At 38.1% G+C, this 26575-nt stretch overlaps 1 protein-coding gene across 1 annotated transcript in view; it reads left to right on the top strand.

Annotated features, from left to right (window-relative positions):
- Nucleotides 1-26105, top strand: part of calcrla (calcitonin receptor-like a) — a 32071-nt gene extending 5966 nt beyond the window's left edge. The window contains exons 2-13 of the mRNA XM_044366417.1: nt 13597-13705; nt 14525-14678; nt 15000-15110; nt 16017-16129; nt 16952-17043; nt 17152-17278; nt 17605-17758; nt 17902-17962; nt 18295-18361; nt 19129-19347; nt 20081-20122; nt 21959-26105. Coding sequence (XP_044222352.1) covers nt 13631-13705; nt 14525-14678; nt 15000-15110; nt 16017-16129; nt 16952-17043; nt 17152-17278; nt 17605-17758; nt 17902-17962; nt 18295-18361; nt 19129-19347; nt 20081-20122; nt 21959-22180 — 1437 coding nt within the window. The 5' untranslated portion in view covers nt 13597-13630 and the 3' untranslated portion in view covers nt 22181-26105. The remainder of the gene's footprint in view (nt 1-13596; nt 13706-14524; nt 14679-14999; nt 15111-16016; nt 16130-16951; nt 17044-17151; nt 17279-17604; nt 17759-17901; nt 17963-18294; nt 18362-19128; nt 19348-20080; nt 20123-21958) is intronic.
- The last annotated feature ends 470 nt before the right edge of the window (nt 26106-26575 follow it).

Here is a 26575-nt window from a genome sequence, read left to right as displayed (position 1 = left end):
TAGTACTCTTAACCCACCTTTACAAGTAATGTAAGACAACCCTAGTGTTTTTTTTTTTTTTCATGTCATGTTTAAATAATGACAGCACAATATTAAAAGAAATGAGATTTCAGATGCAGAGGGGGAAATGTGGCATGCCTGTTGTCACACAGCAGCGTGTTCACCATTGTTTAGTGTTTTCTTTTAAACAAGTAGTTTGACATTTTTGGAAATACACTTGTTAGAATCCTTGCTGAGAGTTAGATGAGAAGATTGATACCAGTCTCATGTTTGAACAGTAAAAATGTAGCTGGAGCTGGCAGCCAAGTTAGAGGTAAGCCAAGGATACAGTCACAAAATCTCATCTCTCAACATCTAAGGCTTTGTTCAGACCGCAGGCAAATCAGATTTCTTTCTCAAATCAGATCTTTAAGGCAGACTGTCTGCACTGTTATTTGCATGTGATTACATGGGATTTGTGTGTCTAGACCTCACCAACCTATCTGCATGGGTTGCTGTGGTAACGATGTAGGTGTAAGTAACTACGTACGCTGGTGACGCGGCTTTCCAACATGTGAGGAATGGAGATCCATCATCCCCACCCCCCCAAAGTGCCAGCAGACAATTCATTTAAGCGTCCGTCCACAGACTGTTGTTCTCTGTGTTGTCCTCCATATTTCTCTGCTAGTAGCAGGGTGGATTCTACTCAGCAGCTCTGATGCGCTTCAGTCACTCTGGATTGATGTTGTTGTTATGTGTCGCATTGTGAGTGATGCAAAAGACACTTTGAAATCCAATTTGAACACATCTGTAGAAGTCTGATTGGAATCGCGTTTCAAACCACCTCAAAATGTTACTTGGATCTGATTTGCAAAAATTGCATTTTATGTGTTTTTTTTCCTGTCCTGTTTCTAAAATCAATCTGGATACAATCTGGATATGCCAAAAAACAGATTTGGGCTGGCAGTCTGAACAAGCCCTAAAGCTTATTGTGCACGTTATATCTCCTTAATTGAATGCAAAAAGTGTAAACACGTGAAGTTGTAAAACAGGGTTTTTACACTTTTTCTTACATAGTTTTGTACAGATAGTTAATAGTTTTGTTTTTCACCCAGGGACTCATGTTGTTAAGCATTTTGGATGATCGAACAATCATAAGGGAACTGTTCTCACAGCAGTTGTTAATTTAATTCTGTGTTCAGTTTTGAAAACATTGTTTTTGTGATGTTAAGCAGTCGTCCTGTTACAATAACAGTGAATCTATCTCTGTAATTGGTGCCCACTGTTCCTCTTTGACAACGCCGCTGTGTTTGGCAGTTGTTCAGGCTGTTCTTCTTGCTACATGAGATAGCTCAGGACTTTTTGTGACTCATGTACCTGCTGTAGAATTCAGGCACTGAATATTTGACATTGTTTGGACCTTGTTATCTGCTTTATGATGTTTTTCAAAACTCACATTAAACTGTCAGACCTTTTTTTTTTTTTTAAAACTGACACATACTTGACATTTATCTCAATATGACTCACCTGTGTTACTGCCTTTTTTATGGATGCCTAAAAGTGCAATTTAATGATAGTGGCTCATCTCATATATACTGAAAAAATGTGAAATGTGAAACCACATCCTTACAAGACATACATAAAACATTGCACTCATGTTCAGCTAAAGTACAATTTAGAGCGCCAATTTGTTCTGTGATTAGTTTTCAGCTGTCTGTTTTGAACACTTTCAAAACACCTTTTCCTCCTACAGTGTTGCCCTAATTGCTACCAAACTTGGCAGGAACCCTTCATAGTCTAAACTCTCACTCTCTGAAAATCGTTGCCCTCAGCTCTGCTGTGTTTTAGTGTGTTTCCACTCATTGTTTCATTTTTCTGGCAGCAAATTCTCATCTCATCAACTTTGTTTCTAGCTTAAGCAGGCAACAGTTTTCAGCAAAAAAGCCCCAATGAACCTACAGTTAGCAACTATCTAACTGGAACACATGGCAGATTTAACAGCTAAGTATATATGCATTTTTCAGGAGTTAGTCAGAGACCAAGACAGCATCAAAAAGAGAATATTTGACTCCAATTCATCAGATAGACAAAAAATGAATGCTAATTTTACTCTGTTTCTGTTGGATGTGGAAGCTGTTTGCTAACACGTTAATCTTAACAACACTTTAAGGTGATAATATGTCAATGTAGTGTTTTCAGCTTGTTTCACTGCCCCCAAGTGGCCAAAAAAAACATAAATGCAACTTTATAGTTAAAGTCAAAGGCAGTGACGCTGATCTGAAGGCAGATGAATATACTGACTGTCACAGTATTTTCAGATGAATGTCCAAGCCACAAAAAAGCAGTCTTTAGCGGTCATAGTCAAACCCTTTTGCCAGACAGAACAACAATGGTGGATGATTCTGCAGAATCCCAGAATGCTTTCAGTGCGTGCATTTAAATTATTATCTCTACAATATCAGCTCATAGCAACTACTACAGTATGGTTAAGGATAGGGAGAGATCGCAAACAACATGCTTAAACCTGCATTAACTGATTTTTTGGCTACATGAGGACAGCGGAAACAAGTTGTGAACACAATATGACATTGATCATTCATTACCTTTTAAGCTCATATGTCGTACTTGTGGGTGAACAGTTGCTTATTTACACATCCATTAGTCACGGAGCAACATTATCATTCATTTGGAGTCGTGTTTCTGTCCACCTGGTTAATGTAAGTCCAATATTTAATCTCTTTTAGCCTGTTTTTGACCTCTACCAACTCCTGTGGGAAATATCTGGCTCATTAGCTGCTAAATGCTCCACTATGTTCACCAGCCAGTTGCTGACTGTCTGTGTGGCATTTGGTGCTGAGCAAATAGTGTACTTTGGGTTTTTGGAGCTTTTTCTTTAGAAGCAGCTGCCTGATGCGGCTAAAAATAATACTATGAGAGCGCTGAGAGTCAACCAAGCCAGACGGCTAAGCAATAAGCTGGAACTCGCTATAAAGCTCCGCAAAGCCGAGGGGAGCTGTAGAAACAGGTGATTATTCTCTGTAGGTTCATCACTGTTAAAAGAATTTCTTCGTAATGACCATTAAACAATAGAGATCGGAGCGGAAGTATCAAAATTTAACAGAATTTATTTTCTTGTACAAGAAGGAGCGTTTCACAATGCAACGCACAAGATGAGGTTACAAAGAAAAAAGCTCCTCGAGCAGCACCTACAATGAGTTTTTATACACCTTAAGTGGGTGTAACAGTTCTTTTCTTAATCTATCAAATACTGACTCATAGATAACGTCATGTCTGTTTTCAGTTCTCCTATCCAAGAGCCATCTTGCCCAACTGACCCCCAGATTACATGTTTCATCCTGTCTCCAGCGAATTTGAATTTCTATATATATAATGCTGAACTTCCTTTAATCTTCGCTGATGAGTCTGCTGATTTTGCAGAGTTGCATAACAAGACAGGAACAATTCATCATGATCTATTTTAAAATAGTAACACACATACACAGTGTAATCATAATTTTTATAACAATCACTACAAGCGACGCCTCTTACATTACACATTGTCATTTGAGACATTGTTATTATAAAAAATATCGATTTTAGATCATTTAAAGTATGGTTATTGTAATGGCAAGGCAACGGAAATGGTTGGTTATGGCTACAGAAAGGCTGTGGGTACTGTTAAGCAATAAAGCCAACATTTTTTGTTGTTTTTTTACAGAACATGGACACCCCACCTTGCTTTCCACCACTCCAACCTCCACACACTTACTGTCCACCTTGCTATAAAAGAGGTCGTACAGTACGTTCTGCTTTGGCACTAAACTTGACATGAGATGTAAATCGTGGGCGACAGAATCTTTCAAGGTCCGTAAGCCCTCGGGGTACTAGGCTCCGTCATCTGTTCTTTGACCACACAGCCTCAAGGGCTTCAATGACCATAGTGACTGACTGTATCTCTTTACATATGACATCAGTAACAGTATTCGGCACCAGTGTGTGCCTCGCTTTCCTAATTTCCCCATGAGCTACATTAGTATCAGAATACAGTCTTTCTTCTTTTCAGCACCATGGCTGTGAGTAGATCCATGTGCTTGCCCTGAGAACATTGGCATGCTGGCAATGAGGGTGTGAACGCAATAACAGGAATACTTTGGCATCTGGGTTGTTGTCTGCAGCAACACCACTTGAACACAACCTCCCTCTTGCCGTGTAAATGCACAGAATATTGTGTGCATCAGGCAGAGGGGGTGGACTAAGAGTTGAGGAGGTCTTTTCATGCAACGAAGGCGACTCCTCCCTCACATCTGCGTGGGATTGTTATTGTTTTCCCTGACATCTGGTGGTGCCCTTGGCAACTTGGAGGCTCTCATGAGGTCTGCTCTCATGTCCTGGGCTCTGTACCATCAGTGCTTGAGATGTTTAAGTCTGATTCAGGCATTTTTTGAGTCACATGGGAGAGATTATCTAAATGTACAGCTGATCCCACGGGAAATATCCACTAGCTATATTTGGTCATGTTGATTGAGTGAGGAAGTGTGTTTCCATGCCGTTCTTAAAAGCTTCTCCTCCTGTTTCATTCACATGCTTAACATCTCGTGAAGTAGTGTTAGAATTTCCTGCTTCATAGATCATCCTTTATCTACTCGGTTGAATCATCAGCTCTTGTTGTGCCCACAAAATGACAGCAAACAGTGGGAGGCCAAGCTGGATGGAAACTAAGCACCTTCCTTCCTCCCTGTCCACATCAAAACTATATTTATATATATATTTTTTATCAGAGAATAAGTATTTTTATGCACAGACAATTCAAGCTGGATGCAGGGTATCATCTTGCTCATTAGTTTGGAGTGATGTACTTTGCTAACACCTGCACTCCTCAAGCTGTTTCTCGCCAAATGCGTTTGATCTTAAGGTAACATAAGCCTAAATGATAAACACTGCGCCTGGAGCCATGTGTCTCACGTGCTGCCTGTAAAGGGAAACTGAGCTTGTCAACGTCTAAGGAAACAAGTCTGCAGTCTGTCTGTATCCAACATCAGGCTGACAGTGAATTTCAAAAACTAACACTAAGAGATCCTTATGATGGGATGCAGCACACGCATGCAGATGATGTCGAAATATCTCAGGGGGAGCATACCGTGATACTGCCAAAGAGGTGGTGTACGTTCTTACGTCAGTACAATTTTTTTGAGTTGATCATCTTTTTTTTCTTCCATGAAAACAGGTTTTTTTCAAAGTCATTATGTCACGGCTGTATGTTGTTGTTATGGCATTGGTAAGAGGGTGATCTCCATCATCCACACATGCTCCAGCTGAACTTAACTTGTCAACATTTTATTCCATTCATTCATTAGCTGAAGGCCTCAGGTACTGGACAGTTTCCACACTACTGAAAAGCTCAGTGCAAATTGCATTTTGTGTTCAATTTCCTTTTGGCTTAGCAGTAAACTGGGCTGTTGTTCTCTTACCTGATGCAAAAAACTGTCAAGCCATGCTAAACAGATAACGTTGCAGCAGACAATTGAGAGATAATGTGAGGAAGCATTGGATTCTACACCATGGATAGAAAAATTGTGAATAAATGTGAGGTTGTTTGCTGACTTTAGCTTGTCACTCAAGTAAGGCAGAGGCATTGTGAAAGAATGAAACATTAATTTTCAATATAGCTTAGAATTAGGTTAAATTAATGTAAATGAATTAGACACTGACAAATATACTGATGGTTTTTAGCCATAGTGACATGGCTCTAGGGATGGCAATGTCTGTCTGTTGGTCGGTTGATTGGTCGGATGATCATTCCACCACTTTGGGTAAAACTGAAATATCTCATCAAATTGATTGGATTGTCATGACCTTTTGTACAGATGTTTTTTTTGGTGAAATGTCTTGACCGCTATTGGATGGATTGCAGGGGAATTTGTCCTGGTATCTTACTAAAGGAATCTACATATGAGAACTACAGTCTGCTGTGGGAATTCAGTATACTGTAAATGTCATTCGGTATATTTATAGGCTTATGTAAATCTAACTGGCCATGAAACTTGACCCTGCGACCAAATATTCCCTGACTCCCACAGTTTACCAAAATGATATAAGACTATAGGTCATTTGAAATTCAACCCAGAAAGCACTTTTGTCCCTTGTTTATAAAGCAAGCACAAGATACTTACCAGTGTACCCCAGCAACCAGCTATGTGTTTGGCTTTCAAAGGTTGATAACTGATTCAAGCAAACATTGCAGCGTGATCATACGGTATTTAGAAAGCACACAGTATCATTAATGATAGTCTTAGCTTTTAGCACTCTGAGCCTTGAGTCTAATAATAAAAAGCCTTTAATATTACATGGCTGGCACCAGTGTGTTTTAGCTGGAAGCCTTCATCAGGGTGTTGACATTAGATACAAATACAGAAGTAGCACAAGACATGACATGAATGATTGATGAATGAATGATACAGGTGTAAGACAGAAGGTAGAAGGAAGGTGGGGCTACAGAAATCACACCGGAGATCAGTGAGAAGACACTGGTTTAAAACCACCTTCAAATAATGATGGCTTTTTTTGTTGTGAAACTAATGTTCTTACAAGAATCAGGTTTGCTTTATTTGCCTTATATAGTTAGTGTACAGTAATGTATCTTTGTGGCATTAGTAAGGAGAAAAACTGACAACATGAACACCAGTAACAGACATAGTGGAAAAACAGCCTGCAGTTCACATATTGATTGTTAGTGCTTCTGCTTGCAGGGACTTGATTAATTGTCATGGCTTCTCCCCTATCTTGTTAAGCCTGTATCCTGCTATAGAATGAGGCAGTAATGATGTTATAGGCCCTCACCAGCCTAATGGACATCCGAATGTCACTCAACAGAACTTGGAGTATGGGGCGCCGAACATCCTGTGTGCAGAAGGATGTTTATAGCACAGTGCAACATCTCTGCAGGGACAGTGGGAGTAGATAAGTACAGGCTGAGCTCTGGCACTGAGTGAGAAGACAACAGCTGTTATGTATAGGCTGTTTTCCATCGTATCTTTTCGCAATGCTGGCAGATGTAAGAGGTGATCAGCTCTTGCACAAAGTGTACATGACTAACCACTTCTCTGAAACGCTACAGATAATAGTGGACCACCCACAGTTTGCACTACTGGTTTGTATTGGATTAAATGACCCTAAAATGATCAATAATAAAGTGCAATGCCTCCATAAAGGTTGCTCTCTTAGCTTTGAACTGCAATAGCCAGGTATGAAAATATTTATTATGTATATGATTATATGTATATGATGACGTTTGTTAATTTATCTTTTATTTAATTATTCAGCTTTAGGCTACCTGTTCTTAAAGGTCCAATAAATGACACTGAGTCTCACTGGATGTCAGCAAACAACTATTTGCTATGTAAGGATATAGTGGAGTAATGTTGTCCTGAGCAGTGAATGGAGTCACACTCCCTCTGTGTGTGTTGTTATCTGAGCGTCTCTGTTCTTTATTTTGGTTGTCACACTGGCCGCGTATGTATGTAAGTGCATATGAGTCCCTCAGTGTCCTCCACGTCCATTTCCAAGATGGCGGCTGCGTCACAAACTTTCTCAAAGTACAGCTAAACAGTACACTAAAATATGTTTCTGAAAGCATTTGAGGTGAGAAATAGGCAATGCAGTAACAGAATCAAGATCCATATTTGATCAACACTGCCTAGTTTGACAATTTGATCTGAGTTTCATGAGTTGTTGGTTTTCTCTTTTTTTTCTGAGATGTTGGTGCTATAGTGCGACATCTAGTGGCTGAATGTTGTGTATTGCAACACTAATCATGTTGCTGTCGATACTACATTGCTACTTCTATAGTAGGAGACACAAATTATGGGGGACATTTTAATATCAATGAGTTTATGGTTATCAATCTATAAATGTGTGTTTTTTGATGACTAGCATTCATGAGTTTTGACAAAGATTGCAGAAAAAAGTTGAGTTGAGAACTTTGAGATTGTTCCACAGCTGTGTGAACTAACAGCAACAGGTGTGAAGTTTACAACTTTGTTTCAAGAAAATACTTCTAACCTTGTTTCCCAAAAGTGGCTTGTGACGCTTCACACTTTTTAATTACAAAAGTGATCTTTTCTGATTCCTATTTTTTGCAACTTTATGTTTCATTTTAATCAGAACACTGTTTGTTACTCAGGATTTCATGGAAACCCAACCAGAGCTAAAATGCCAATGATAGCGGACTTTGTTGGGTTTTGCTTATAATATCATGTTTTTTGTTTGTTGTTTCCCACGCTGTTGAACACACATCCTCGATTGTTTGCTAACAGGAAACCCATCTGTACTTAACCCTGCAAGTTACAGCTTATCTTTTGTGGCTTGTCACTTGTCAGTGACATCGCATTTTCGAAACATGCTATAGCTATCTTCTGTGTTTCTATCATAAATAAGGTAATTATGGCAGAGAAATGAACAAAATGTGATGGGAGGAATTCCCACCATAACAAATTGTTTATATTTAGATGGGAGTGGTCAGGGTTTTTTTCTTTTCACTACCACCTTTAGTATCACTTTTGATTAGCATTAAACAGTCTTTTTATATGATATAATGGTAACAAAAGCAATAGTCTAAGAAAATGGGATGCAAAATACACCACAGCAAGTTCTAAGAAAACAATCTCCGAGTTGCATTCAAACAGCTATTGCGAAACGATTCTGTGACGTGTGTTCTGTGTTGCCATTTGACAAGATATATCCTCTGTATCAGTCTGCTAATGTATGAAAAACAGCCCTTGCCAAGAAACAGCTGGGGAACTTGGCAACATAGAGGGCTGTGTGTGCATCTGCGTATGTGTGTATGTGCATTTTTGTGTGTTTGCATGCACACATGTGTGCCAGAGCAGCTGATCTTTTCCTGGCTGTTTCTAATTTGCACATCACCATAATGTTTTACAATCCCACTTTCAGTAAACCCCTCCCCCTCCTCTCCTCTCCCCAGTGCAATGCTTTTTTAATTCTGAGCAGACTTGAGGAGGCACAGGGCCAGTCCCTCTGGTGATTGAGCTGCAGGGAGACTTGTAAGAATCAACTGGGTCAAATCCCTCGGTGATGTACTGACTAATGGCCCTCTGTTCTACCTCTTTGTTTATTTATCAGTGTTGTAAGACTTCACTAAGTTTTGGTCTGTGAAAATAGTTTGTTTTGGCAACTACACAATGAATATTCTATTCAGCCTGCTTTTGGCCTGATAATTTGCATAAATTGCAGCATTAAAAATTATATTATCCAATTCACAAAGCATACTTTGCCATAATAGTATAATTTTCCACTTACATAAAATGTTTTTTTTTTCTTGCCATATTTCTCCACACTTTCTTGAATTATCTAATACAAGTATCAATTTTCAAGTATTGTAACTGTAATATGAAATGCAATTATGTTCTATAAACTGCGTAAACTGTCATTTGTGGTCTACATAGTTTAAAAAAATATAAATATTTTTTCGTTCCAAGCAGTATCATACATGTATTTGTTTCTAAGTTAATTGAATATGATAAAATAATACAGAGGTTTGTTGTTTAGGTTTAGTTTAATATTTAAAATTTAATCGTGACATTCAAATGTGGCATTACAGTTGTTTATAACTGCTACATTGTTATAATAGTGACAAACAACTGGTCATCCATGTTTGACAGTGTTTTTATATTGGACTGATAACATCTAATTCTACTGTTTAGCTTCACAGATTGCTCCACAACTCTCAATCCTGGAGGTCTTAACTCAAAGCTTTTAAGGTGTCAGTGCTATGGTTTATTTAAAAGTTAAGCTTTTCAATGCTCTTCGTTTACACTTGACAGCAACTAGCTACTTGCTACTGAAGCCATGTGTCTGAAACTGATGTGAAGCGATAACCTATGTTTTGATTAAAAAAAAAAAGACACAGCCCGTTCCTTGTTTTTTCATACTTAAAATACAGTGTTTCCTCTACCACAAAACCATCTTTGATCACTGAAATAGTACAAGAAACTGCAATTCACCGGCCAAGATTTCTGTTTTACCATCTCACTAATTTAGTGCCAGCCAAGTATTTGCCAGCAGAAGCTTAAACTTTTTCTTGCTACAGCTTATAAGAGATTGTTAATTATGTAAGTTTTAATTAAAATTGGGTCTCTTTCGATTTATTGAACTCTTTCTTATTGCGATTTTGAAATAAAAACAATTAATATTTTAGCCCTATTCTATTAGCAGATTCATATTCTAAGCTGTCCCAAGCTGTTACAAAATGACCCTGTTTCTTCTTCTTTCTGTAATTTATCAGTATAAAATCCTTTGTTAAAAATCTTTTCCATGTGAACAGTAAAAAGAAAAAAAAAACTGTGCTTAATGCTCACTTCTTAAAGCCCTTTATTTTCCATGTTGTAGTGTTGGTTTAGTTGTTCCATTCCACCAAATTTAATTAGGCTTCAGATGTTGCAAATACAAGTAATGACCTAGTTCTTTAGGGGTTTAAAAGATTTTTATTAAATTTAGCTTCTGAATGAGATGTAATCCACTCCTGCATGCCATGTAGGAGTAGACTGTATGTCATCCTGGGTTCAGGTTCTTTTACTGTCTCTCCCATCCCTCCTGTCTCCTTTTTGTTCCGCAGCTGCTTGAAGAAAAAAGCTCGTTATATATTTTCACACTGAAAGCAATGCTGCCACGAGAACCTTGCGTAATGTTTTGTATGAGGTATTCTAACAATGTTAACAACTTGTTCCTGCTTACTCTGGGTGCCAGTATGCAGTAGAACCCTTAGCTTATGCTGTGATACATTTATGGAAAAAATTAGAAATGAAAAATAAAGGACAGAAATTTTAGTACAGGCTACAGAGCAACCAGACAAAAAGCCACTATGTCGGCTTCAAAGACAAACAAAAAAAAAAAAACGTTTGACTTTAAGTTGCAGCCTCTGGAGTCTGAACAGAAGGAACTACAGCACTTGCTGGTAACTTTGATAGTGAAACAAAAGCTGCAGCAGGCAGACTTAAACAATTTTAAGTACCCAAGCATTAGTACACCCGCTGTTTTGTAAAGCAGATTTGTACATCCTGAGGGATATGTTTCCGTTTGAATTTTGTCTCATCTGCTGTGCAGCAGCCATGACATGAAATCCCAGTGGCCTGCAGCATTGCCTCAAACAATTTTCTGGGATTCTGCTTTGAAGAGACACCAGCATCACCTTCAACAAATGTGTAAAGGAGACGTGGCTCACAAAAACACATATTGCATTAAGGAGAATAGTCATAGATTTAAAGTCAGTTGCGCTTACGTGGCTTTTGTCAAAGAACCTGAACTTTCTTAGATCTAAGAGGTTTTCTTGGGCTGGATCCAACTGTTTATTTTGTCAGCTGTGTAGTTCTTTGATCACCAAGCCAAAATACTAGCATTTTGGGTGCATCTAACTCTGAACTGACCTACATGTACGATCAGTGTTAGCTTGCAGACACACATTGCGATTTTGGGGCAGATAATAGTTAAAATTTGGGATTTTGACAGATCAGTTTAAGTTAGACCCATGTCCTTGCTACTCTGAAGCATATGATGTGTTGTGATTAAGGGGGGCATATGCTTTTTGTGATTTTCTGTTACTTTTATACTGTTTTTAGGTCAGATGTCTGTGTTAAACAAAGTCATAGGTTCAAAACTTGAGGTGAACAGGACATAAGTAAAAATACTCCCTGTAAGTCAAAAGCCAGTGCTTCAGCCTACTCTGAACGCTTCATTTGCAATGTTACTTCTACTTCCTCCAAATGACGACATCAGATTGTTCCCACATGCTCACAAAGGTTGTTCCATGGGTTTGTTCATGTTGTCCATTTCAGAACAAGAAAAAATAAGTGAAATCCTACTACTACCATTTGTTTACATAGCCTCCTGAGCTGCCTGAAGTCCAAGCGCAGCATCCAGAAGCTGGCCAATCAAAGTAGAGAGAGCTCATGAGGAATGGAGACTTAAAGAAGCAGGAACTAAAATGGCCTGTGTCAGACAGATGTTTTTGAACCCTAGATCATGCAAAGATATGCCAATAGAGCCCCAGAATATAAATATAGATTTGAAAATGTGCATGATACGTCCCCTTTAAGGATTGTAATTGTTCACCTTCTGATCCAGTTGCTGCTTGTTGTTCACATTAAGATTATTTTGAGCAGGTTCGATCCTTTGCAGCTGTAATCGAGGCCATTGACCTCACAGTTGTGAGTGTAAGAAAAAACCCTCCAATATGATGTGAGTGAGAGTCTCACAGAAAGTATTATTCTGTAATCCAGGTTTTAATGCAGAGCCAAACCTCAGCTAAATGTCACTTCACTCCTGCAAAGTCCCCTCTTCTACCATGATTTCAAATCACTAACCAATAAGGACTTAGATACCCACATCTCTCTCTCTGGCGCCGTTTTGTCCAGATGTGTCCCTTCCCTAAATTTTTTTGCAAAATGTGTTTTTTTCCCTCAGATGTGTATTTCCATTGCAGTGCAATGGCATGCAATTTCAGGTTTTGCCTGGCAACATGACTCTGAGGGTAGTCTACCTGACTTCAGTGTGTTGTCCACTGCATTCATCCACTCAGTCATTTAATATGACCTGATTTCTGACTGTCATCACTGAAATAAAACCAGAAAATCCCACACACCGTTGATCACTTGTACTCACTTTATTAAAGAACTGGTTCACAGTTTTTCAAGTCTGTCTTAAAACAACAGTCAGGTGCCCAAATGAGCATTGAAACATGTTTTTCTTGCCATAATCATTCCTCCTGTTCATACTGGCTATTAAAATATCCCCTTCAAATGTGCTTTCAATGTAAGTGATGGGGGCCAAAATCCACAATCCTCCTTCTGTGCAAAAGTGTATTTAAAAGTATCCAATATGAAGCTTCAGCTGTCCAAAAGTAGATATCTTTCAACGTTACAGTCTTTTTAGTGCCTCTTTTTGTTACTATCATTCCACCGCAGCTCAACAGGGAAACACAAAGAGGGAATTTGATGCTAAAAAGACTAAATGTAGAAGATATCCACTTGATATGACTAACTCAGACTGCTGAAGCCTCATATAAGCTTCACATCAACTTTTAAATGCATTTTTGCACAAAATGACTGCGTGGACACTCTGTGGATTTTGGCCTCCATCACTTATATTGAAAGCACATTTGAAGGGGATCTTTTAATAGCCAGTATGAACAGAAGGAATGATAACAGCGAAGAAAACCTCTTTCACTGTTCATATGGGCACCTGACTGTTATTTTAAGTCACACTTGAAAAATTGTGAACCTGCTCTTAATGTTTCTGAAACCAGTACAAGTGACTCATGAGGGCAAGATTTTCTGATTCCTTATAAATCAAAGGTTTTAAATCCTATGCACCTTTCAGTTAAACTGGCCAAATAAATCTGTGTGTGTTGGTGGAAATAAGATGTTATGCGGGCTGTTAAGTGTAGGTTTCAATAATTTTACGGTCTGTTCCCAGGTTAAGTGACGTTGACAGGAACAGTTTTTCACACGATTAAAGCCACTAGTACTTTCATCAACATTGTTTGTTCCGTTTCAAAGAAATTCTTTCGCTTAACAACAGTTTGTAATTATTTATTCTCCATTCCAGATCTGCAGCTGGTAAGTCATCAACCGGCTTTGACATGGCCAAAAGGAAGATGGATAGCATCGGGCTGAACGGGATGGTGGCACTTATACTGCTGTGTAATCTAACAAAGGTAGGACAGCTTGAAGACAAAGAAGCAAAAACTTAAAACACATAACAAATGTGTCTAAATTTTACAAAAACTGTAGTCTACCACTCAACTATGACTTGCTTTGACCCATTTAGACTTATTTACTGGATGTCGGTTTCAGTTTATGTTGGACATTTATTAAAGCTTGAAAAATCTGCTTCAGGTTGGTATTTGCTGTCTAAATAAAACATTTGGTCGGCGATATTTCTGCACAGATGTCATATTTTCCATAGAGCACATATGGATTTAATGGACGTTTGTTTATGTTAGACTCCCTTTCCTGGTATTATTAATAGCATACGATGACCATTCTATTTTAATCACAAAATCCAAAATAGGGCACAGACAAAAACTTGCATGCTGAAATGAAGCTGAAGTTTGTTCCAGTCTCACTTGTTGCTAAAATATTACAAGAATTCCATGTAAAATTTAAACAAATAAGGAGAAAAAAAAGGAAATATTTCTTTATGAATCTGAACCAAGGTTTTCATATTGGCAAGTCCTTAGGAATTCTGATTTTAAGGTTGTCTCTCATAACTTAATTTTAAACAGAAAACAGACCACAATTAAAAATTCCCAAACCGTTATTAGTCATAAGCATCAAATGTGAAGCTGAAGCAGAGACATTATGAAACACAGTCTTCACTTCTTCTGGATTTCTCTGTAATAACACTCATGTCCAATATGGCCTTTGTGTGACATTGTCCAGGACTCCTGCTCACTAATCTGTCTTGTTTAAAAAAAAAAAAAAAAAAACAGTTGAAAAGATTTACTATGTGCCTTTTCTCTCCCTCCTTGCAGATTTTTGTGAAGGCAAGCCTAGAGGTCAATGAAACCCAGCAGCAGCATCCCACCAATGTCTACCATGACATGGGACTCACCAGGAACAAGATAGTTACAGCACAGTTTGAGTGCTATCAAAAGATAATGAAGGACAATACTCACAGCAGACAAGGTAGGTTTTTTTTTAAGTTGCATGTTTCTGAACTTCAAATCAATCTAGGTTGAATGGCAGAAGGAAAACATTAGGTGCAGATTTTAAGCTAATTTTTAGTCTTAATTGTGAAAGTTTTGAAGTAAATAAAAAGTATTTTCTGATATTTCAGTATCTTTATCGCTGGTGCAAATGCAGTTAACACATTTCCTCATAATGTTCAGATAATTTATAGCCTTGTTATAGTGAACACTGTCTGCATCAGCCTTATTGTGTCCAGATTAAATCATTAAATTATTATCACATAAGTTTTAAATAATTAAAACACCTTTGTGATTTAAGAGCCCATGTGTAATCGCACTTGGGATGGCTGGCTGTGTTGGGACGACACCAAGGCAGGCATCTCCTCAGAGCAGCACTGCCCGGACTACTTCCAGGATTTTGATCCTTCAGGTGAGATCTGCGGCTTACGGCTGATTTAAAAATGCATTTAAACGTATCATTACGTACTCCGCAAGAAGTATATGTCAAGCACCAAAAACACTGGGTCCTACAATTCATTAGATCCTCCCTGCCTGGTAAACACCAACATCTTTCAAATCACATCATCAGTTATTTTCCCAGACTTGATAAAGCAATCCTAGCATAATGAAAAGCAACTACAACAAATGACCGTGAAACATAAGACCTCACGGCTACGAGAAAGTACAGACAGAAGCATTTCTATGCACTGTATCTATGAATATTGCTTGAAGTGTCTTAAACTGACAAGGCCAAAGATCTCTCTGTCTCTGATGCAGGCTTTTCAGGCTTTTATGAGCATTTATTTAATTGTGTTTCCATGTGTGCAGGGAAGTACACCCATGAATGTGTTTATTACAGTAAATACGTTTTAATTTCTAGAAGACTCTGAGCCAACACTTTAGCACAGCACATCCCTCAACAGGATGTGCAGATGTATAATTAGATTCAGTCCCTCTAATTACTGCTCACAGTAGTTTCATTCATATTAATGTGTTTGTTTAATGGAGTTTTATGACGTAACTTGGAATTTTATGGGGCTCCCGGCAACAACCGTCCAATCTATGATTAAAAAGTCTGGCTGTGTGTCAAAGGTTAATTTTTTGTTGACATTAAGTTCAAATGGCACTTGGCCATCAGATTTTAACTTTTACCTACATAGCCCCTAGTTTTCCAGCCTCCTTGCTGCAAATGATGCAGTAAATACTAAGAAACATCCTCTAAGATTCAGCCAACAGGATTAAGATATTATAAATCATGTTTTGAAAATCAGGATGCCAAAGCTACCAGTGTACAGGTGTAGTGTGTTGACTCATTTCATATCATTTTTACCTACAGAGATGGTTACAAAGATTTGCACTGAGAGTGGTCATTGGTTCCTGCATCCGGAGAGCAACCGAACATGGACCAACTACACTCGCTGCAATGAACACACCAATGAAGGCAGAGTGGTAGGCAACTTTTCAAAATGGCATTAAATGCATATGAAATATAATGAAATGTGTTAGGATTAGCACTGATTGTATATAGAAAGGCAGCTACTGTATAGTTCATCATCATTTTTTGTGGCTGCAGACTGTTATTTCTCACAGTATGTTTAACTGAATGGCACAACAACGCGATGCTCATGTTGGCTGCACACACAACCACAAATGTCAAGTTTGTCCTGAGGGTTGCGCGAGAAGAGAGACCGCGGAGTTATGAAATCGAACCAAATGGCTCATTCTCTGAGGAGTGTGCTCATGGCAAATATGTAGTAGACATATGTTGTATGTATGTGTAAGTTTTGGCCTGAAGGCAGTGCCAACAGAAAGGTCAAGGGGTCACATCAGAATTCATCATCTGGAGAACAATTATCTAATGCAGGTGGAAGCTTCTCCATTATGGTATACCGTACCTTTGGATGGTTGTATTGATTGAGAAATGTTGATCAGTGAGACGGTGCTGAAAAGGCTTGTGGTCACCAAAATCATTACACAACATCCTCTGGGGACCAAGAATATCCAGTCCAAAAGTATTTCTCCTAACTCACGTTTCCTATTCAGAGTAACTATTCAATGTTTAATCAACTTTAAAAAAAAAACATGATTTCACTGTCATCCTTACATAAATTCATGATTTACTGTAGGAGTGAAAGACATATGTTCTCTTCAAGAGTGTTTTTATTGAATCATTAAGTTGTATAGAAACACCCTGATGACAGATTGTCTACAATAACTGTAGTCAGTTTGAGAACCGGATAATCTAATTTTCTTTGTCTTGTTTCCTTCCAGACCGCAATGAATCTTTTCTACTTAGCCCTCATCGGACATGGGCTGTCACTGACCTCCCTCTTCATCTCCCTTGGAATATTCTTCCATTTCAAGTGTGTCCGCCAACCTCATTTGAACATGCTTTATAGACAGACAGATATTCCTCGGTTCTTGCATGAATTACTAGACCCTGATGTAATGTATACTTTCTCTTCCTGCAGGAGTTTAAGTTGCCAAAGGATCACTCTTCACAAAAACCTCTTCTTTTCTTTTGTCCTGAACTCTGTGATCACCATTATTTGGTTGACAGCAGTGGCAAACAACCAGGAACTGGTGCAGAGGAATCCAGTGAGTGTTTTTATTGTTTTTTTTTATTAATTCTTGCTATAATTACTATAATTTCTTTTTACATTTATATCATAGATTTCTCTACTGGTTCAATTTCAGCTATTCCCTTTGTCATCCTAGTTTCAGCACTTAAACATGAATCAGGATAAGCTGCTCCAAGAGCTGCACTCTTGGGGATGAGGGATTTAATTAATTTTTCAATGCTGTAATAGCTACATTGCTTTATCCATTTCACAGAAATGTGAGAATACTGCACAAGGAAATAACAGAAGCAGAGTAAAACATGTCACCTGCCACATTTATTATTCATGTTTTTCTTTCCTCAGACAAGCTGTAAAGTGTCCCAATTCATTCATCTGTACCTGTTTGGCTGCAATTACTTCTGGATGTTGTGTGAGGGAATATACCTGCACACTCTCATTGTGGTGGCTGTGTTTGCTGAGAAGCAGCACCTGATGTGGTACTATCTACTAGGCTGGGGTACGTAAGGGATAGTACCTTGACAACACAGTACTTCAAACAATGACACCAATGTAACACAATCGCACGTGCATGTAGGTTTTTAGACTGTAATATCGTACCGCTTAAGCTACAACTGTAACTGATTCACTTTTGTTTTGCAGGTTTCCCTCTCATTCCTGCAACCATACATGCCGTTGCTCGAAGTTACTACTACAACGACAAGTAAGCACTCAAGTGTTCGAGCTATTACAGATATTGCACTTTGCAATTATATAAAAAATACAATAGCTGGATTGACAGTCACACAACAACTGCAATAAATCATAAAAGTTAGGCATATAAATATAAACAGCATGAAATAAATATTGTGTTAAAATTGTGGGATGTAGCTGATTTGGCTAGTTTAATATTTTGTAAATATCTCACACTTTTCAACAAAACATTCAACCTAATTGATTTCTCAGTAAACTTACTGATTTGTATCTTGGCTCAGCTATCGTGTGATGCAATACTGTAGTGTAAACTTTTCCCTGTTGTCCTCTTCTGCACTTAAGCTGTTGGATTAGCTCCAAAACATCGCTACTCTACATCATCCACGGTCCCATCTGTGCTGCTCTCTTGGTAAGAAGCTTCAGTCTTTTTTTTTTCCTGACACCAGTCAATTACAGCAAAGTGAATCACATTTCTGTCCATGAATCTATTTGTGGACTGATTTTTTTATTGCGCAATGAGCTACAATAAGCTGCCTTTGTTTTCTTCTATGTGGGGGGCCTGCAGCAGGACACAGTTTCATAGCATGCATAATTATGTTTGTCTTGTGAAATCAATGCATCTGCCCCTCTAAAGATCCACCCACTGGTCCCCAGGCCCATGTTGCATTGTAGGAATTCACCTAATCAGCACACAGAAAAGTGCTGCCTTCAAGACTCTCTAAGGACTAAATGTTCTGCCTCAAACAACCTTTACGATGATTTGTTAAGTTTTCAGGCTCCAAGAAAGGCCTTGGATGTTATTTGCACATAATGGATTCTTTGTTTGAACCTTACTCATAGTGTACAGTTTAGGGAAGAAATTATGTGGCAATTAACTTTTTTATTTTCCTTAAACACAATGACGCTCTCTGGGTCTGTCAAGTGTAATAAATTTAACAGAGCAAATGTTTGAACAGAGCATGTGGCTGAAACATTTACAGTGTTTTATAGAGAATGTCATAAATACGATTTCCTGTAACCATAATGAAAAACCTTACCAATCTTGCCTATATGTGGTACTATTCATTGCACATACTTCCAAGGTTTAAATAAAGCAGATTTAAGTCATTATCGTGACTTTAACCTAATAATAAACAGAATTATTTACAGATTTTCTTTCTGTGCTTTTCCCTCCAGGTCAATTTGTTCTTTTTACTGAACATTGTGCGAGTGCTCATCACCAAACTGAAGGTGACCCATCAAGCAGAGTCTAGTCTCTACATGAAGGCAGTGAGAGCTACCCTCATCCTGGTGCCTCTACTAGGAATTCAGTACGTCCTGCTTCCCTACAAGCCAGAGGGCCGGGTTTCCTCTGAAATATACGACTACATCATGCACATACTAATGCATTACCAGGTGAGACGTGTGTTCTGCATGTTGTAGAATTTGTGTTTTAAACTATAAAGTCGATGGCCATTGTGAAAATCATAGTATCGATTAGTATATATTTTTTAAAAAGTACGTCGACAGCTGTCTAAAGCATTCCTGAAATATATTTTTAGAATGGTGTTCAAAGTTTACTGTAAGTTGCATGCACTACGCCGTCCCTGAGCACTGTTTATGAAGTCTTGTTGTCCTCGCAACATGTATATCAATTCATAAAAAACCCAATTACATGTTAGTTGCTCTTTCCTCCAATGCCAGTGAGCCATTTACTGGATATGACAAATTCTGAAATAAACTGTAACCGGGACAAGGACCTCATTATTTGTCTTAGCTTTTAGTAAAAGCCAAACATTCCTGTCAGCCTTTTAGAAACCTTTGTTTATGTTATAACCCAGGGAAGAACAGCAGGAAGGAAAGCATGAATTATCTGAGCTGAAAGGGGCTGAAATCAGTCTGCTGTTGGCTAGGTGTTATCTGATCATCCTGAGCTGTCCCAGCTTGGGCAGTGCAAGGAGAACCTCTTAAGCAACAGGCTCAATCAGCTCACAAAACAGTCGGATCTCTATGTTTTCTCTGCCTCACAGCACCTTAGACCTCAGGATGTCCGCTACAGATAATTGATTGTTGATACTTAAGACTAATCAGTTAGGTTAGGTGTATCTCATCTCTCTTTTTTCTTGTCTTTCATTCATTTGAATTTCAGGGTCTGCTGGTGGCCACCATCTTCTGCTTTTTCAACGGAGAAGTAGGATGCCCTTTTACTAAGTTTTTATAGACCTGCACGCACACACACACACACACACACACACACACACACACACACACACACACACACACACACACACATCCACACTTCCCCTTTCAGATCAGGGATAGACAAGGCAACTTCCCCTGCATTCCCCTTCTCTTGACAGGGTCAGTCCTCCAGGGCTTTGCTGGAGGACTAAAGGTTATTTACTTTTGGCAAGCAGTCACGGATTGTACACTGATTGCTATCAATTATTCAGGTGATCGATCTGCATACTAAGCCTGTTGTTGCCTGAACCGAGTGTTTTACAAAAGCTACTTAATTACTTACATAGCACGTAGTAGAGCTTTACTGCTATACAGAAGCTTTACCGCTGTTTCTCGCTATGGATCCTTTTATAATGATACCAAGTTCATTATACACTCAAAGACAGTTAATGTAACGTTGTGTCTATACAAAGGCACATAACATATACAATTTATATTTATTCTTAGAGAGCTTTGATCAAAACAAGGAGTATTTATAGCGTGAAGAGACATAGTAAAGATTTGTGATCAAAAACACAAAAAAGCTTCAAATGCATGATTTTAATAGGAGTTGTAATGTAAAAAAAATACAGCATGGTAAGAGCATTCAATTAAAAAATGAGAGAACAAACACATTTTTAAAGCAACAGCTCAACATTTTGGGAAATGTAATCTTTCTGAGAGTAAGATGAGAACATTAATATCAGTCTCATGTCTGTGTGTTGACTAGCCTAGCTTAGCATAAAGACTGGAAGCAGGGGAAACATCTAGCCCGCTTATGTTTACAGTTTTAAATATGCCTGCCAGCACCTCTAAAGCTCACTTATTAAAACAGAAGGCTGGTGATTATCTATATTTTTCTTATTGTCAGCAAATCTCATGTGTAGAGCCAAACCAACAATAAATAGATCCTGCTTACAAGTATCTTGTGTGTCTAAAATCTGATACATCTTATTCCTCTGTGCGGTAGACCTCGTTTCTTTTTTTACCCAAAAACTATTATAAACACATCGATGAGCCACACCGCTACTGGGTGACATGTTCCTTCACCACAAATATTTTGGTCACAGTGGTTTGATTACAAACGGGCTCCAAAGACTAATAACAGCGATTACATTTTCAGTTTCTGGAGAGTAGATCCATGTAAGATAAACACCACTGCTCATGCATACAGTGTGGTAATCTGTTTAACCTGTACATAAACAGATATGTTAAAAACAACAATTGGTGTTTTCAGAAGGAGTGCTGAAACTATTTCTTGATTAACAATAGTTTATCCAGCCGCCCTGCACTGCAGCTCTACTGCAGAGGAGGTTGCCAGATATGCTCTGTGCAAGTATGATGGTGCTGCATCCATACTGTGACAAAATGACACCAGGAAGCTGCTGACAGTCACTGCACTTCTTGTTGTTTGCAGAGAAATGGTTCCAGCACATAACTCCCTCTAAAAGCCCAAATAGTTTACTTTACTGTTTCTGTTGGAATTAAACAAACATGATACATCATGTTAATTACTGAGCTTTAGAGGTGTTTGGGGGCTTTTTTGTCTTAGAACAGAGCCAAACTAGCTATTTCTCCCTGCTTCAAGTCATTATGCTAAATTAAGCTAACCACATCCCAACCTCAGCTCCATAGTTAAATCACAAACATGAAAGTGGTATCAATCTTCTCATGTAATTCTTCAAAATGAAACCAATGAGCTTTTTTTATTATAAATTTTCCTATAAATGCACAAATTGTAATTCTGTATCATCTAATGTTTCATGAGCTGTCCCATTAATATCTGAACTGTGGTTTCTTTGATCAGGTCCAAGCGGTTTTGAGGAGGCACTGGAACCAGTATCATATCCAGTTCGGCAGCAGCGTAGGGAACCACTCAGACGCCCTGCGCTCAGCCTCCTACACAGCTTCCTCCATCACCGAGGTACAGGGCTGCTACAGCATCGACAGCCACACAGAACACATGAACGGCAAGGGTTGCCACGACGCAGACGCCTCCATCTTAAAATCAGACAGCCCCTTTGCCTGACGACAGCACTCTTCCCAAGCTCTGTCCAACCCACACACACCCCCCATCCCCCCTTAAAAACTGCAGCACATTTGGAGCTCCGTGGCAACCAGGAAACCAGGGACTGAGAACTCAACCCCTCTTATAGATATGATTATGATGTGGGAAGCAATACTTAAGGAGAAGGATTGTGCACCCACCTGAAGGAAATTGACACCTCTCTGTCACACGACATAGACCCTTTAACCGTACTGTGAGGTGAGCTCGATAAAACTATTCCTGCGCTGTTTTGTCTACAATTTAAAACTGAACTGCTTCACTTGGACTAAGCCGATGCATTCTGATAATCACGATATTGTTGCGATCTTTCTGCCTAGCAAAATTGTTTTTAAATGGATGAATATTAACTGTTTGACTATCCTTCTGGGATCATGTCGTGCACAAAAAGCCTTTGGTTACACTGTAAATTCTTTTGACATGGTTAGTGCCAAACCAAGAAATCCTTGCCTGCCTCATATATTATTATTTTTTTCTTCAATACAGAATCATAACGGAGATAGGAGTCCTCACAGGTGCATAATAATATATTAAAGCTATATTATATCTTTCACATATTAAACTTAATTTATCTGAACATATTATTGTTGATAAAAGGAAAATTAGATAAATACCATACAGTATTTATTAAAGTTTTTTTTTTTCAAAGTTAGCAAATTAAGTACCAATATTACTTGTTGCCAGCTTCACATAAACTTTCAAAGCATTTCTTGTTTTTTTTTTAGTATTTGTCTAATTTACAGAGTCGTACCGTTAGCCCACAGGCTACATTTTTACATGATTTCAATGTTTGAGTGTTTGGGTTTGAATGTTTCAGTGACAACACCATAATCTTATCACCGAGTAGCCATCATGAAATCCCATGTTCCCTAATATCTGCTCATTACACTTGAATGTAAGTTTGAAGACTTGGCTCTGTTCATTATAAATACATCACATTCCCATTCACTGCTGTCTTTAGCCTTACTCTTCTCAAATGATTTAAATATAATATTGATCCATATACCCATTCCCAGGTGTTCAGACTGAAAACAGCACTGTGTTAAAAAAAAAAAAAAAAAAACCCACAGGGCTGCGTTGGTGTGGGCGTGTTGCTACAAGTCGATGGTCAGTTTGAGTGATACATCCTTTAGCTTTGAAGGATAGGTTCAGGTTTTATCAGCATGCTATATTATATGTACGTTGGGAGAATTATTGGTCATTGTCATCATTCTTTCTGTTCATAATGGCTGTGAAGCTTTCCCTTCGTAAAGTGTGATGCTCAATTGAAGTTACAGCTTTAGCCAAACCAAACCAAGCTTATATCTTCATGCTAGCACTTACAATAAACCTGCTAGCTTTTAGGTTTGTTGCCACGGTTTTGTCCAGGCAGCAACAAACCTACATGCAACTGACACGACTCAGCAAAGAAACACTGTCCAGGGAAAAAAAAAGGAATTTTGTACAACAATAACCTTAGATTTAGAGGAAGTCGACTCAATTCCGCAAACTCAGAATGCGTAGCTCAGCTTCAGCTGAACTTAAGAAGTCATATTTGCACTGAATGATGACTGTAGACTTTGTCTCCAATCTTTTACAGTTACATTATGTTACAATATGATACGTTAAGTTACGTTAGCATTAAGAGATGCTAGCTAGATAACACATAGATAATTATTACAGCAACCGATAACTCTCTGAACATACATGGCATGTGAGTATTGTATTAAGATAAACTCTGATCCTATTCTTCACAGTTTATCAGACACCAAGACACCATAAAAAACAGGTTTATAATACTGTGAGGACATATTTCACAACTCTGAATCAGTTATTACTGTGACAATCATTTGATCCTCTGTCTCGACAATTGCGGGGTAGGCTGACGCAGTGTGTTTTTTATTTATTTTACCTTTATTTTTACCAGAAAGTCCCATTGAGATCAAAAAATCTCTTTTACAAGAGAGACCTGGTCAATGGTCAAGGTAGCAGCCGTACAAAATCACATCATATACAAAAATTCACAATAAAACAGACGAACAGCTATTAAACACAGTGACCTCTCAAGAAAAAAAAACAACCACATGCCTTCATCACCACATTTTTGTGTTGTCAGATGACAGGAAAAGGTTGAGTCAGGTTTAACTTTTTTGCCAGATGATCCTTCGTTTTTAAATTTTTTTTGCTGAGGCCCTCTGCTCCGGCACCTCCTGCAACAACGCAGTCAGTGCTGCGCTTTTTCACACAGTGAAAAGTCTGAACACAGCCTTATTCAGAAGTACAAGAGATGAGATTTTCACATCTCACAAGAAGCTGTGCAAAAAATACAGAAAAAACAGCATTCTTTGTAAAGCATTTAGAGGCTGTATCCAAACCTTATCAATAATCATTGCACTTTTTTTTAAAAGTTGTGCTGTCAATTCATCGACCTAACTCATTTATTATATTTTCTTCATTTTAGAACATTTTTAACACATTGTCCATAATGCTGGGAACATTAGTCACGATCAGCTGATGTAAATATTTTTGTAATCTAGCATTTCTGAAAAGAGGACTAGTCTTGAGTGTGTGTGATTGAGTGAGTACATGATTTATATATACAGTATTTATGAGTACATTATACTCAGAGGCATTCAACCATGAAGCGACCGTCTTATGTGACAGCGTGTGGGACGTTGATAAAGAAGTTGTTTGTTCTAGTTCTGTGTTTTAAAAAAGGGAGGGGTGGGAAATAGGCTAGAGTTACTAACTAGAGCTTTCAACAAGCTATTTTATCTGTCTGCCTGTATTATTTGCCATCTTGCTTGTTAGATTCTGTCACCTTTCTATTTTGCCTGTATTTGAAAAGTGAAGAAAGAAAAGTACCATCTTGTGTGTAAGTTAAGTCATGTCATATCATCAGACATAAATATGTTTCATGAAACAAATAATTACTTCAACCTTCCAAAGCGAGAGCATGTTTCCTTTACAATTTAAATTAAGAGTATGAAAAACAGAAGTGTACATCCTGTGTCACAATTTTCCTTGTGTCCCCCCCCCCCCTCTATTTTCTTTATATACAGTAACTCTGTGAATTAGGTGGTTTACCTATATGTGCAGATTTTCAGATACATGGTCCAAAGTTACCACTTTCCAACAAAATGTGCATCATTTATCTTTAGTGTATGAGTCACTCCTTACACTACTGGCTATCTATTTTTCATAACTTTTGAATGTCTCCATCTTCTCAACAGTCCTTAATACATATGTGATAATTGTGGTGACATGCACTTGATTCTGCGCACAACAGGAAAAGTGACATATTTTTAAAAAACTATGAAAAAGTATTCTGGGCTGCCCGTGTTTGAAGGAAAGGGTTAATTTCAGTCACAGGAATATAGTCAGCGTTATTCTAAGCAACAGGTATCATATTAGATCACATGTCAGATCAGTATGAGAGTTTTTCCATTTAACCATAAACTATACAGCCTGCATTTATGGCTGTCAGAGTACTGCTTTTTACAGCAAGTGATTTATGTACAATGACACCATTAAGACGTCTTCATAAATCAAGTCATTTACTGTGTAGTGATGCATCATAATCATTTATTAAGATAATTTAATCACAACCGTGGTAAAGCCAGAGACATCTGGCAAATGTAATAACTCCTGTGTACCATTTAAGTTGTGTATTTATGTGTGAATTTTATTTTCATATGACTCTCCAAAGGGTATGTGAAGTCCCCTGTGACACTTTGGTAACATTGTTGTAAAGTAGTATGACAAAGCATTGAGGACAATGTCTGTAGTTTTTGTTTATACTGTACTGTATTTAACTTTGGTAGTCTTGACACATTGACTCCACACTGCTGTTTGAATGTAACTGGTTGTGTTTTATTCTCTGGATGTGAAAAACATATATATTTACGTACAATGTCTCTTTTTTTTATTATTTCACTGAATTAGAAAATGTTGCTATTTTGTGTGTATCTGCATACTAATACAGTATAGCACAGCACAAGCCCTCAGCTCTAGTTGTTTTTATTTTTATATTCTAGTTTTGTTTTTTTCTTTGCATTTGGTCTCCGTGAAAGAAAATCTTAGTGACATACAATCAAGGTGCATAACCACTTTATTACACATAGTAATAGAGCACAACTCATAATTTCACTTGATATCAAAATGTCATTTCCAGTGGTGGTCAGGTTATTAAAGGTCTTGTGCATCCTCAGTCTTCAACCACGCAAGTACAGCTGCAACGATTAGTCAATTCATCAACTGGTCAATCAACAGAAAATTAATCTGCAAATATTTTGATAATCGATAATGTCATTTAAGTCATTTTTCAGGCGAGCATACCAAACATTTGACAGTTCTAGCTGCTCACATGGGAGAATTGGC

This window comes from Thunnus albacares, chromosome 11 (genome assembly GCF_914725855.1).
Source record: "Thunnus albacares chromosome 11, fThuAlb1.1, whole genome shotgun sequence".
NCBI lineage: Eukaryota > Metazoa > Chordata > Actinopteri > Scombriformes > Scombridae > Thunnus > Thunnus albacares.
Note: the sequence above shows the minus strand (reverse complement) of the source record. Positions and strands in the feature narration are given on the sequence as shown.